Source organism: Chaetodon trifascialis, chromosome 7, assembly GCF_039877785.1.
Source record: "Chaetodon trifascialis isolate fChaTrf1 chromosome 7, fChaTrf1.hap1, whole genome shotgun sequence".
In the NCBI taxonomy this organism is placed as follows: Eukaryota; Metazoa; Chordata; class Actinopteri; order Chaetodontiformes; family Chaetodontidae; genus Chaetodon; species Chaetodon trifascialis.
The window spans coordinates 28,529,157-28,543,132 of NC_092062.1; the positions used below are offsets into that span (position 1 = coordinate 28,529,157).

At 43.4% G+C, this 13,976-nt stretch overlaps 1 protein-coding gene across 2 annotated transcripts; it reads left to right on the forward strand.

The window, feature by feature from the left end:
* Nucleotides 1–343: 343 nt before the first annotated feature.
* On the forward strand, nucleotides 344–13,346 carry LOC139333733 (soluble guanylate cyclase 88E-like). 2 transcript variants are annotated; one of them, XM_070966358.1, is made up of 17 exons: nucleotides 344–572; nucleotides 1,135–1,311; nucleotides 1,689–1,821; nucleotides 2,549–2,723; nucleotides 3,983–4,074; nucleotides 5,075–5,332; nucleotides 5,441–5,585; nucleotides 6,183–6,308; nucleotides 6,550–6,670; nucleotides 7,854–7,983; nucleotides 8,401–8,547; nucleotides 8,685–8,831; nucleotides 9,098–9,254; nucleotides 10,238–10,347; nucleotides 10,820–10,909; nucleotides 11,241–11,359; nucleotides 12,108–13,346. In XM_070966358.1, the coding sequence occupies exons 2-17, from the start codon at nucleotides 1,184–1,186 to the stop codon at nucleotides 12,469–12,471; spliced, it is 2,442 nt and encodes an 813-aa protein (XP_070822459.1). In that variant the 5' UTR covers nucleotides 344–572; nucleotides 1,135–1,183; the 3' UTR covers nucleotides 12,472–13,346. The 2 variants fall into 2 exon arrangements, with proteins under 2 accessions (XP_070822459.1, XP_070822461.1); XM_070966360.1 differs by lacking the exon at nucleotides 344–572 and adding an exon at nucleotides 871–903.
* Nucleotides 13,347–13,976: the final 630 nt, after the last annotated feature.

Consider the following 13,976-nt stretch of genomic DNA (forward strand, 5'->3'; position numbering starts at 1 on the left):
CAGGAGGCCTGAATGTTTTGAAAGGATTATTCAACTTCACTTCACCGAGCAACAAACAATAGAAAACCTTTCAAACGCCAATCTCAACACAATGCCCGTCAGTTTAATGTGCACCTGACCGTAATTATGCAGATTTGAAGTAATTAGCCAAGAAACCTGGTAACCCTAATGAGTTGATGCAAAAGAGTACAGGCTAATTTCGGATAATGAGCCTCACATTGTGCGCTCCGGTTTACATAACACAGGAACTAAACGTCTGTTTTTTAAGAGATTCCCATATACAGCAACAGCCACCCACAGGCTTAATCTCCATACAAATACCTTACAAATTAGAGCCAGTGTGTTTGCCAGTCCATGCAGCTGGGAGCCTGGAAAACTGCCTTTTCTTTGCCACCTGCCACAAACATGCCTTGGTGCTGCTATTTTGGCGCAGGTCACCTATTGACCTGACAGGCAAGTGTCGGGGGAGAGCCTCATGTCAGCTGCAGGTGGAAGCTCTCAGCAGGGAGCGATGCTGTGGCGCCGGCTGCCTCAGTTGGAGCCCAGGATAACACAGCACTGAGGGACTGCAGGTAAGGGGGCTTCTCTTTTCACCTTTTGTTCAACCTTTCTTTGGTTTTTATCTGTATTACTGCAGTTAACTGGTGGGATGGCGCATTATGCACTGCATGATTTCCCTCTGATGTCTTTTCCAGCAGGCTGTATTTGCCACAGTGGTGACATTTTACAGTAAATGTAAAACAAAGCAGCAGCAGCAGCAGCAGCAGCAGCAGCAGCAGCAGCAGCAGCAGCAGCAGCAGCAGCAGCAGCAGACTTGCACAGTCACAGCTAGAAAAAACTTTCCTTATTGAGAATATTTTCTCTGTACTTAGATGTAGCTGGTGTCTGAGGAGGTTACCTGAGGTATGAGTGTATTTCTGTATTTCCTTCCATGCTTTCAGGTGGCTTTAAATTATCTTTGAGCCATGCAATGAAGCTTCATACACAAGCAAAATGCCTTATTTTAATCTCAAAGGTCCGTCCTCTCAAGGAAGAGAGGATTTTAAGAGATTTTCCTCATCAGTGATACTTAACTGCTGACTGGAACAAAGAGGACTCCCACCTGAACATCAGGGTGTCGTTGTCTCTCCTCAGCTCAGCAGTTGACTTCGGCATCATTCTGGAGGTTTCCAACCCTCTGAAGATGTACGGCCTGTATTTGGAAGCAGTGAACGATTACATTAATGAATCCTACGGAGAGGACGTGTGGAGGCTGATCGAGAACCGAGCAGAGATCCCCCACCTCAAGTTCGTCAGGCATCAGATGTACAAGTAGGTGGCTGTTTTCCTAAATCATGTTTTCCCATTGCACTGTGGTGAGTTCAAGTGCGGCACTCTAAAACCTGAAGAATTCAGTTTCCATTCAGGAAATCTTTCTTCTTTGGTGGGACAAACTTTATGTAGGAGCCTCAGCCTTTCAGTCTGCAGCTGACCTGCTGGCCAGTGAGTGTTGACGTGGTGAACTATGAATGCAGAATGTCACAAACAGCTGAAAGATCGCATTGTTCAATTACTGTTTTGGCCTTAAAGACTGCAGAGATTCTACGATGTGCTCATCCCCGATTTTAAAGTCTCACTGGGACAAATAGCAGCTAAGCAAGAAAAACTCAAAACAAACATGAAGGAATAACCTTCCTCCTTCTTCACAGCGACAACCTGATCCTGCGGCTGGCAAAGGCAGCAGGCGAGGTTCTGGGAAAGACCCACGACGAGCTGATGTACGCCTTCGGGGTCTATATGGTCAAGAGGATTGGAAACTACGGATATGAGCGGATCCTAAAGGTGACGCTTTTTAGCCAAGAGCAGCATTAAATACATGTCTTTCTGCCTGTTTCTACACTCCATCAGTGACTAAAAGCACTCTGCTCACCTGATCTGTAGGTGAACGTTTGGCAGGTGATACTGTATGTTTCACATTTCAGAATAAATTGGGTAGATAGCATGACTGCTTATAGCTAAATATAGCTGAGCAGAGAAATGACATCGCCTCCAAAATATTTATCTAATATTAGCTAATGGGCAATAAAGATCCAATTTATTCATTCAAAATACAAACATCTGAGTCTGTAGTGGGTTTGAAAGTGACATTAAAACAGATTAGAAGCACTGTGTATTCTGACAACGTGAAAAATAACTTTCATTTACTAGAGACGACACTAGAGCTGCAACAATTGGTCAATTAATCAATTAGTCAGTGGAAAGAAAATTAATCAGCATCTAGTTTGCTCATCTTTTGATGGTTTCAGTCATTTTTCAAGCAGAAAGGTCAAACATGTGCAGGTTCCAGCTTCTCAAATGTCAAGATTTGCTGCTTTTCTTTGTCATTTATGATAATAAATGAAGAGTTTGGGGGTTTTCGACAAAAGACGTCATTTTGGGAAATTGTGGAGAGAATTTATCACAATTTTCCGACGTAATCTGCAGTTCAAGTTGCAGCCTTTGTAATGACATATTATCCACAACATATAAACCACATGTTTGTGCATCATTTCAATCTAAACTTTTTTAGGTGTTGGGTCGAAATGTGCGCGACTTCATCAACGAGCTGGACAACCTGCACGAGTACTTCCGCTTCTCCTTCCCCAAAGTGCAGCCGCCCAGCTTCTGCGTGGAGGAGGAGTGCGAGACGAGCCTCACGCTGCACTATCGCAGCACCCGCAAAGGCTTCACTCAGTTTGTCAAAGGTAACGAGCCGCACGGCGGGGGAAGCACTGGGTGTCGCACCTTACCGCAGTGACAGGAAACTGGGTTTGATCCCCGACCCCAGACCTCCCTGCGGTGCAGAGTTTGCACCTTCACCCAGTGTCTCTGTGGGTTTCTGCCTATTGCGTGCTGTGATTGGCTCTAGCCTCATGAAGCTGAACGTAATAAAGTGTAAAAAACACACGATTGAACAATGAGATGAGGGAACTGATACCAGTACAGACCATTAACCTCAGAGCACACAGAATAAACACACAGAACAGAAGTTGTTCTGACTGAATTGCTTTGCTTCTCAACACAGGACACGACACTACACACAGTATTACAGGGCCAGATTAGTATTTTTGCATGTTTGACCTCATTTACTACAAATTACACATGTTGTACATTACTGCAGACCACTTTTCGAAACAGCTGAGGTGTTTTCGATGTTTTAATACATTTCCCTGCCTTCCACGGAGCCACAGCTCTACATTTATTTCAGCACAAAGGTCAAAATATGCAGAGAAAATTGCTTGAGGTAGACAATGAATAGTGAACATTGGTTTTTTCAAATTAAAATAATCGGCGCTCTCAGATGCATTACCAGAAAAAGATAATTCAACTTTGATGACATGAAAGCAAAATTGTGTTCAATGTGATGGACAACATGCTCATTTCCAGTCTCGGCACATTAATTTTCATTCTGTGCTGAACTGAACTGAAACCAGGTGGAAGGTTGGAAAAACAGTCAAAAACAGTCTGCTGTAATGCAAATTCAGTGAAAAAATTAATGAATCATAGGTTCAGAGCAACTGTTTTAATTCAGAACTTAAATGAAAATAGTTTTGGATCAGGAAAATAAATAATACAACAGTTAACAGTTTAACATTATTGATAGTTTGACCTTCTCTTTTTGTCTTTGGACTGCAATAGAGCCCATTTTTCTCTTTGGTTCCTTCTCTCCTAAAAACTGTTAGTATTTTAGTGAAGTGTTGAAAAGAGATGACCTTTATGTACAGGGTGCTGTGTTAAAGTAAAATAAATGACTCGGTTCACAGGGACAAACCAGCCGTCACACCATCAGGCAGAGTCCATCCATCCAGACAAAGTCATTGACTCAGAATAAACCGGTGACTCTCGCTAACTCTTCAGTTCGTTCTGAAATTACGCTTTAACAAACCCGTTGTGACTGAATCCCTTCTAAGCGTAAGCTGACCTCTACGTGTCCATGACCAGTGTGTGTAATTGACTCCTGCAGGGCAGCTCTCTCAAGTGGGACGCCAGTTCTACAGCACAGATATCGAAGTGGAAATCCTGTCTAAAGAAGAAACCGAGAAGATGACGTATGTGGTATGTTAGCAGGCTCAGGTCAAGTATCCATCGAGCTGTCGAGCGCGTGACCTTGACCCTGTGTCACTTCTATCAGCATGGAAATGATTCCATCGCCTTCGATGAGACACCAGGCGGAGTTCTTGTTTGCACTCAGACTGCAAGTGTTTATTGGATGGAGATAAGTGTTTATTGGGATGGGACTCTGGGCAAATTCATAATTTACAGCAGAACATAGCATCTGAAGTGTTCTATCTCGTGTACCTGTTGTCATACTGTCTGGGCTCAGGTCACATCAATGTCACCCCCTGTTGTTCTACAGTTTGTCCCACAAGCAGAAAGTCAATGTTTGGATTCCCGGAACAGTCAGTAACTGATGCTGTCCAGTCATATCCATTTATTTCTTATTTTTTTAAATGAGGCATAGTTTATCAGATCAACTAATCACTTAATCGATGTTAAAAATGCTTCATAGATCAGAAATAAGCTATTCATAGCAACAACATTTGGGGTGAGGGCCGGATGTGGAATGCATAACGTTATATTCGATGGTTTATTAGAAGGTGAGAAAATCATTACTTAAAGGCTCTTCCATTATAATCCATCAGTTCTGGAAATCTAAATATTCTAATAATAATAAATTGTAATTAGAAAGATTTTGGTTGGGATGCTGTGGAGGTCCTCTCCAGAGACCCGACAGCCCCACAGTTGTCCTCACCAATCGATCCATAAAGCATCAGTAAATCAAGCTTTATAACCATTAAAACACAATAGTCACAACTTAAAAGCCTTTTAGAAAGCATGTCTTATTAGACAGCGGCACCTTTTCTTTGCCTTCTGTATACAGCTGCCAGTTTATTAGGTCCACCAAGCTGAAACGAATGCGGACTAATTCATTCTGATTAGCCAAAATTAGCAGCTTCAGTATAACTCTACATCTAACAAGCCATTAGTTTCACTGGTATTTACACGAATTGGCTTGTATTTCGAGGGTTTAATTAACGTCTCTCTGCTCCTCCAGGTTTATAAGATGAACTTCGACAACGCCGCCTTCAAACACCGCATGCCCCAGCAGAAGACAGCGCCGAGCTATGAGAAGCTGCCAATGAAGCGAGGTATCTTTTTCGACATGTTCCCCTTCAGCGTCATCTTCCGCCGGGACATGACCATGTACCGCATCGGTGACGGCCTCAAGGAGGTCTTCTCAGACCTCCAGGGCAAGAAGGTCAACGAGGAGTTCACTCTGGTCAGACCCATGCTGGAGTTCAGCTGGGATAACGTGAGTTCAGGCGTCCAATTTGTCCTGTCATATTTCTAAATATAAAACTGCTCCCGTTGCACCGCTGGCATACTGAGACACGAAACTCCTTCTGCCGACTCTCATCAGATCTACACCCATTTGAACAATGTGTTTGAGCTGCTGTCTAAAGCGGTGGTGGAGAGCAAGCAGAAGGTCAACATCCCCAAACTGAGCAAGGAGGAGCCGGAGGAGAAGGAAGAGAGCGAGAAAGCAAAGAGGGAAGAAGAAAGAGGTGCCGGTCCCTCCGTTTCAATCATTTACTTCATTTCAAATGCATAATGTATAAAAAAGAGGTTCATTTCAAATGGATGGGTTCACAAAATGTCCATCCCTTCATTTCACTTCCTCTTTTTCTGCCAAGGTTATTGTGTCCAGCCAGAGCAAAGTAAAACATTTATAATATATCCAGGCCTAAGTGAATATCAAACCGCTGCTCTTCATTCAACAACAAAGTTAAATGCACTGCATCCTCAAAGCATGTGCAAAAATATTTAATATTTTTATTGCACATTAATGCAGCAAAAAGTCTGATAAGGAGCAAACAAGAAGCCGACAGCCTGAGGAAACTTCTCCAACAAAGCTAATTGATATGTGTAAGAATGAAACATAATGTACGTAACCCAGAACACAACCCTCAGCAGCCCACGAGAACAGACCTCATACCAGGGTGATGGATTTGCAGTGCAGCCTCTCGTTGAACGTTGCCTGACTGCGATTAGAATTCACCACAACACCTTCGCTGCCCTCGTTAACTCACTTGCTTAACTCACACCCTCGCTCTTTCTATCATCCGTCCTCTCGCTGTTTCTGCCACTCATCCCTCCGTCAGAGCCGAAGGCGGTGGAGGAGATGAAGGGCACGGACCAAGAGTACAGCAGCGCTCTCACCCAATACAACAGCTCCGCGAACTCCGGAGGGGAAGATATTGAACTGCTGGCGTTCCAGACTGTCACCGGTCAGAGCAATCTACACTTCAATGCTTGCTAACTGTATTTGTTTGTTTGGCCTTTTGAAAACTTGAACTTACATTTCTATCTTTCTTACCTGTTATTTTATGTTTGCAAAAGGTCAACTGGTTTAAAACAAACCTTACCCACTAACAGCATGTCACATCTTAAATTCTACCAATCAATTTTCGCTTCTTGCTAGCAGGTCTCTTACTGCCACAATCCTATTGATCTCATGGTTCTTTTCAGGAAAGTGTAGTGAGACCATCTTTGAGGACATGCGGGAGCCTCCAAAGAAACCGCTCCATCTGAAGGGCCAGATGAAATACGTCCCCCAGTGGGACTCCCTCATCTTCCTGGGGACGCCCATGTAAGATCAGAGCCTACAGTCTGACCATGTTTGATGGTGTTTACTTAGAGGTCTTCATGCGTCCACTTGGATCCAAACAACTGGAACTTGACCCCAGACCAGGTCCAAATTATAATGTGTCAATGGCAACTTGATCCATTTCCTCTGAGTATGGTTAGTTTAAGTCAACTGCATGATGTGGTCTAATTATCCTGAGGTCTGTTTCAAAAAGCGGCTGACTGCCTTTGTGTGCCTTTGTGTGCCTTTTGAATTAGGGGCCTTTTTTAGAAAATGAATTTATGCCTGTTGGGTTTGGATAGCTTTCTACAGCTCACTTTGTCAGCATACTTTCATGCACACAATGGGAAAAAAAATATATTGAGTCTAACCTTCAGTGTTGTTTTATAGGAGAGAAAACCAGGCTTTTATTTGAGACATGCTGTTATTTCTAATTTTTGCTTCGATAAGTTTGCTAAGTATATTTGTTGTTTCACTGAGAAGCCTTTCTGTTTTCTGATCTGGTCCTTTTGCCTTAATTTGCTGTTACTGTTGTTTGCTATTAACACTTTAACACTTCAGCCATCTGTTTCACACAAACATTTTCAGCTATTCCACTCTCTGCAGGCTTTTGTTGTGAAATACAGCACGTGTTAGGTTTGAAATCAGCTTAATTGAGAACCCACAGTGATGTTTAATAATCAGAGATAAACTAAACATTACTGCTGAAAAGAGAGACTCCGGGGTTACAGAGTGGTGAGTATGCCATGACTCCTGTATATCATCACGCTGATGAGATTAATGCTGTGGAAATGGATTGGTGGATTATGCTAAATTTACTGTTTCCACTATTTTCTCCAGCTTATATTTAGAGGAAACCTTCAGTTGTTTTGCACAGAGAACAACCCACGTTATTTGAGATTTTTGAATACTGGCAGCAGATAATCTAAAGTAAATTGGATCAGTGCTCAGGTTGATCAATGTGTCCCATGCAATCCTCTGTCATTGCTTTCATTCGTGTATCTTGACACCATATTTATTCAATAACAAATTGTTCCACAGAAAATGTGGTTGCCCCCCCAATCACATCTAATTTTGGAAATTGGATTATGTTCAGTATGCTAATTTGGTGAATTCATTTACATTCTCTTGCTTTTCTTTCCTTGTTCAGTTTATGTATCTCTGTTTCTTCTGCTTTTTCTTGCAGTATAGAGACAGTGGAGGACATGATAAAAATGGGTGTGTACGTGAATGATCTGAACCTGCATGACTCCAGCAGAGAGTTGATTTTGGCCGGGACTCAACAATCGGCTGAGCTGCAGCTGGCCCTCGATCAGGTGAGGACTGAATCCTCAGTCTCCAGATAAAGAGCATCATACTAACAAAGCAGACTTGTATTCAACTGGGGAACCCAATTGTACAAAATCACAGACCGGGGGGCAGGTTGAGGGGGTTCATGTCACCATAGAAAATGTTCTGTAATAAAACTTGTATGACTCGAAGTAGAAGTCATATAATATGATATGCTGAGTGCACAAAATGTAAGAGCTGCCAGTTCTGTCCCTGAGACAGCCTGACCAGGTGAGCCCAGGTGAAAGCTCTGCTCCCCTATTGATTTCACCCATTAAATCCACTTTAGTCATGCAGGAGAGATGTGGATTAAGAGGATTAGAGAAGCCAAAGAGGGATTTTTAAGCTTTAACAGAGGTGAGACTGTAACTGTAGACTCCTGTGTCCCATTTCTGATCCCCTAGGAGCAACAAAAATATGCGCAACTGCAAGAAATCATCAAGAAGCTGGATGAAGAGAAGAAGAGAGGAGATTCTTTGCTGTACGCTATGATCCCGAAAGCAGTGGCCGACCGCCTCAGGAAGGGGATCACTGCACTGGAGACGTGCCAGGTACAAGACAGCACTGCTAACAAGGATAGCGGTTCTCGAAAACCACCAAATATCAAAGCGCCGGGTTCTGACCGATTCTACATCGAGGCCATAGATGTTTTTTTTATGCTTTTGGCTTATTTTTGTTTGTATCTCAGGTCTTCCCAGATGTGACCATCCTGTTCAGCGACGTGGTCAAGTTCAACGAGATCTGCATCCACATCACACCCATGCAGGTGGTGGACATGCTCAACGAGATCTACATTGTGTTCGACACACTCAGCGAGAAGCACAACGTCTACAAGGTCAGACCCTGAAAGCAGTGCAGCCTCGAGTATCTGCGTTACTTTCAACAGTCTTTTGTCATCTGAAGTGTTGAGGGGCAGTTTTTGTTCCCTGTTAATATGCTTTTAATGACAGCTGATGATTTTCTTTACATTTAACTGTTTTCTACTGAGCATTAAGTTCCGGCTGAATTTTCTTACCAAGCTGGAAAGACTTATAAACGATGGGCATGCAAACTTTGTAACTCTATGACAACCTAGAAGTTGTCACTGTCCTTTCTGTCCAGGTGGAGACCATTCGTGATGCCTACATGGTGGTGGCGGGCGTGCCCAACAAAACTACCTTTCATGCGCACCATATCTGCGACATGGCCTTGGACATGCTGAGCTCCATTGACCACCTTAAAGACCCCTCCACCGGAGATAACATCCAGATCAGAGTCGGTGAGTGGGACAACTGTCAGCCGTGATAGAGACCTCAGATTACTTTGCTGTTTTGGGTGTTGCCTGTTGATGGCCATCAGGAGGTCATGGCTCAGGGTCAGCCACACATCACTGCCTTTGAACTGGCAGAGATTCAGTGACTTGATCCTTGTCCTTCAGACATTTCCAGGTTGGGTTTTTTATCCACTCGAACTCTCTGACCCAAAAATATAATCTCAGGAGCTCGGGGTGTAACAGAGATTTTTCCTCAACCAGAGGATCCAGGTTGAGTCCACAGATCAAGACACTGATTCCTTATTGTCACAAGGGGTCACTGTTCTGACTTCAGCCCAAACCACTGAGATCTTTGGAGAGGGTTTTTATCATCTGTATGTTCCTAAAGGTGCTGAAGATTTAGAAAAATTCTAACTGAGACGAGCTGGAACTGACAAAATACTATGAATTTAAAAAAAAAACAAAAAAAAAAACAAAAACATGAAATATTCTTTCACTTTTCATTCACAACTGGAAATTATCATTATTTGTGGCAAACACAGTGGTATTACTGTCTATAACTCACAGAAATAAATCACAACACTGCATTACAGCCGAGGAAAGTCGAGTGTGGATCTGATGGACACACAAAGCGAGGTGGTAAACTGCACTTAACATCCATTCATCCATCTATTCTGCATACTGCTCGCTCTGTCAGGGTCATGCAGTGGGCTAAAAGGTGAGAGGTCACCAATCTCGATGCCAAACACCTGAAGAAAATCTTGCTTTTTCTCAGTACCATTTCCCCAATTGCAGAACTGTTCCACATTTGAGGTTAAATATCGACCCATATAAACAACTGTTCAACACCAATCTCTGGTGTCACTACTGGGTGCTTATAAAGACAGCCTCTGACTTTAAGGGGCCTGGATAAACGCTGGTTAAGTGATGTTCATTGGAAACATTTCCTCTTTTCACGCAGTGCACATAAACAGTTTTTCGTCTTTTAGGTATTCACTCTGGTATGGTGGTGGCTGGTGTGGTGGGTCTGAAGATGCCTCGCTACTGTCTGTTTGGTGACACTGTGAACACAGCCTCAAGGATGGAGAGCAACGGAGTGGTGACTACAATAACATATTTAACAACCCATCGCCCAGCAAAATGTGCTAAATAACCCATGGCGAAAGTATAAATAACAGAAGTGACGTTCATGAGTTCCCTCAAATTCCCGTAGATTAGTACAGAAACCACTTTCTGTCTAATGACGGCATTGTGCATGCTGCTTTTTAGTTAATGGGACAGGCTAATCACTTCATTTGCTTTCCATTGCTTACAGTAATATAAGCTAATGTCATGTTTTTTGGGGAAATCTGCTCTATGATGAAAAGAAAATTAAAAAGGAGGGAGTTTGCAGGCTTAATTTCCTCCTTACACACTCCCACAAAGGAAGAAAACTCTGACTGAACTCTAAGTTTGGATCCCGGAAAGCCAAATGTTTTCACTTCCCCTTGATAGCTTTCAGTACAGATGGAGCTGGCAGCTTAATACTCAGCTTTAGCAGTGATTTTTTGTATGTACGTCTGTCTGAGCAGGGCATGCAGATACACATCAGTCAGACCACCAAAGACCACCTGGAACATGAGCCCTATATCATCGAAGAGAGGGGTAAAATCTTTGTCAAGGTGAGTGCTTCACATCAACCTTATCCACCATCCACTGATTGAGACGGACATTATGATTGATGCTTTACATGTCAGGTCTTGCCAGTCTTATAGCTTCAATACTAGAATCACTTAAATCCAATATGAGGTTTGTAATTTGAAAAATGGGACCTACCTCTGCTGGGAGACTATTGACTGAAACATTCGCTGTCTTCAGCCAGTTTGGAGATATTTTGGACATGAGGTCAAAATGTTTTAATACTGATTCATCAATTTTAGACGAAATGTTCTTTCCAACATGTATACGAAGCATCTGTGACCGGAAAACTTTATTTATCCTAACATCTTCCAGGGTAAAGGCTACATGAAGACCTACTGGCTGAAAGGAAAGAAAGATCTATCTTTCAAGACCCCGGCAGAGCTGCGTTACAGCAGCGAACAGAAAGACTCTGAGGACAAGAGCTCTAATGGGTGAGTAGACAAAAGGCGAGCAGTCCGCACCAAAGAATCACTTTTCTTCTGCAGTGGACTCAGGATGCCCCCTGTTGATTCAGTCAGAGCTGAGCTCATTGCCCCCTGTAGCACCAGACAGCAAGCATGCTGACAGGCTGGTTTAGGTGCTTTTGTCCGTTGGAAGAAGTCACGCTGTCCAGCAAAAACAAAATTTTCACTCAGATGGGGCAGTGCAACCCTTGGGTTATTGAAGCACAACAAAAAACGAGACAAAACAGGCAACACGGCACTACAAAAAGCAACCCTTTTAACAGCTGCTTGTTCAGTGCAGTTTCCTTTGTTTGAAGAGTTCTTTGGAAAAGATGTGTCAGTATCTTGAAACAAAGCAGAAAAGGGCAAATAAGTGCACTGGCATACCTGTAAACATTGGGGTTTGGAAATGAGGGAAATTTTCCGACATCGATTTGACGGAAAGCGGCTGAAATAACATCATTCTGCGGACAGATTTATTTGCTCGTTTAAAGGAAATATGATTGTAGGACCAAATGCTAGGCCAAATGATTTGTTCAGGATATTTCTGCAGTGTGTGAGAGAAGCTTCTGGCAGGAACATCTCGGATCGGAGAAATGAGTGTTTTTACAACTATCATCCCTGAAGCCAAATGTAAAAATGTTGGATTTCTGACAGCGTGATTACAGATATACTTAAGACAATTTTTTTTCACATCTTCTCTGAATCAAACTCTAATAATGTGTGACTGCTTTAGCTCCACGAGCACCAACGCCAAGCGCATGGCCTCCAACCTCCACATCCAGAGCAGTGAGGAGCAAGCCGAAGGTAAGCCGAGCCCCAGCGATCTCCCCCTGGACACCCTGCCCCCACCAGAGGCCGCTAACGATCCCCGCGCCATTTCAACCGAGCCACAGGAGAGGGACAAAGCCAAAAAGACTAAGAACAACAAGGGGGCCAAGTTGGAGGTGCCCCAGGTAATGCTGGAGTCCTTGCCGATCGCTGACGGGCTGGAGAACCCGGGTCCTTTACTCAACAGCAAGAGGAACAGCTTCAGGCAGCAGTACGCCAAGCTGCCCGCCAACCTGCCCATGCGCAGCGCCGCCTGCTCCATCCTGTGAGCAGATGGTCGGAGCGTGAGATTACAAGACAACTCCAACCTGCAACAAGGGTGTGATGCCGAAAACATCACCGAGGCTTAATCAGAGGCAAGACAACGCAGGCATTTCATCGTTTTCAGCATGTATGGTTACCGACGATCTGAACACGTTGCAAATGTCATCCCACAGGGTTTTAGGCTTTTGCGACTTTTTGAGTTACATTAAAGTTACTTAAACTGGAGACCAACACTTTGACACATTTCCCACTAAGGTACACTTGCATTGTATTCATGCATCAGAAGATGTGCCTTGATGTGTTTTTAAGATCAGTTACATCAACACCCTGGACACCACGAATAGAATTCACAGGTTTCACAACACGCCTTCCTTATGTTGCATGTTTTAAAAAAAAGGAAGTGCGATGTCCCCGACACACAAACAGCTCACGCACAGACAGCTTTAAAATCGTACCACGGCTAACGGCAGCCATGGCAATGCGTTTGTTTCTGATTTCCTTTATGCTATTTGCTGTGTGATTTTACAGCTAATAAGCCATTCATGAAGTCAGTGCCATTACTGCTACAGAAATCATCTTGAAACGTATGCCGACAACAAATTACAGGATGTTTTGGGGAAATTAAAGTGAGCCTGACGGGGGCGGGAGCTTCCACAGAAAAACTAACTGTATGGATGCCTCATTTAATTCACGGAGCGTAGACATCATCAGAGGTTGTATGGTGTTTTGTTTAAATTAGGCGTATGGTAATTCAGTAGTTGCTTCGCTAGTCTTTCATAGCATTGTCTTAAAGAGCTCCGGCTCTTCTTTCTGTATGTAACTGCATTTGTTTCACTGTATGATAGTGTTTATTTATATAAAACTGTATGTACAGCCACTAAAACTCTCATGTTTTCATTTTTTTCACAATTAGGTCATGACACTCATACTCATCTGCTGGTTGAAGCGGTTGACATTCTCAAAAAAGGTCGATAACATTTAGTTGCACCTGCCTGTCGCAGGTGTGCAAAGTGACCAAACCTCGTTCAGCGTCATCTGTAGTCGCTGTCAGGTCTCTGAATAGGCACTGCGAGGTGATGTGGTAACCACATGCCCATGAATAATCAATAATAATAATAATAATAAATCAGGGGACTGGGAATAACGAGGGATCTTTCTTCTGGTTCCCTCCGGGGAAGTGAATCCCCGTTAGCTGCAAACTGATCACATGAAATCTCCGGCCTCTCCTGAACAGAATCTGTCCATCTCGAGCCGTGCTCACCGTCTGTGTTATAAGGCTGTAAGTGGAAATACAGCACGAGTGCAGAACGCGCCTAAGCTCACCAAATCCTCCCTCCAATTCAGGCTCCAAATCTTCAGGCGCAATTCCCTGACCTCAGTGGTTATGAGGTCAGTTATTCCTGTCTTAGTCATCTGGTGATAACACACTGCCATTATGCGAGCGACTGTGTGTTTGTGTGTGTGCGCACAGTTGGAAGCTGAAGGTCCACGTGAGCTTTTAATGAAACAT

Coding starts and splice junctions, on each gene's coding strand:
- LOC139333733 (XM_070966358.1), top strand. CDS start 1,184: ATGTACGGCCTGTATTTGGAAGCAGTGAACGATTACATTAATGAATCC. Junction 5,333..5,440: donor TGGAGTTCAGCTGGGATAAC/GTGAGTTCAGGC, acceptor GACTCTCATCAG/ATCTACACCCATTTGAACAA. Junction 8,832..9,097: donor AGAAGCACAACGTCTACAAG/GTCAGACCCTGA, acceptor CTTTCTGTCCAG/GTGGAGACCATTCGTGATGC.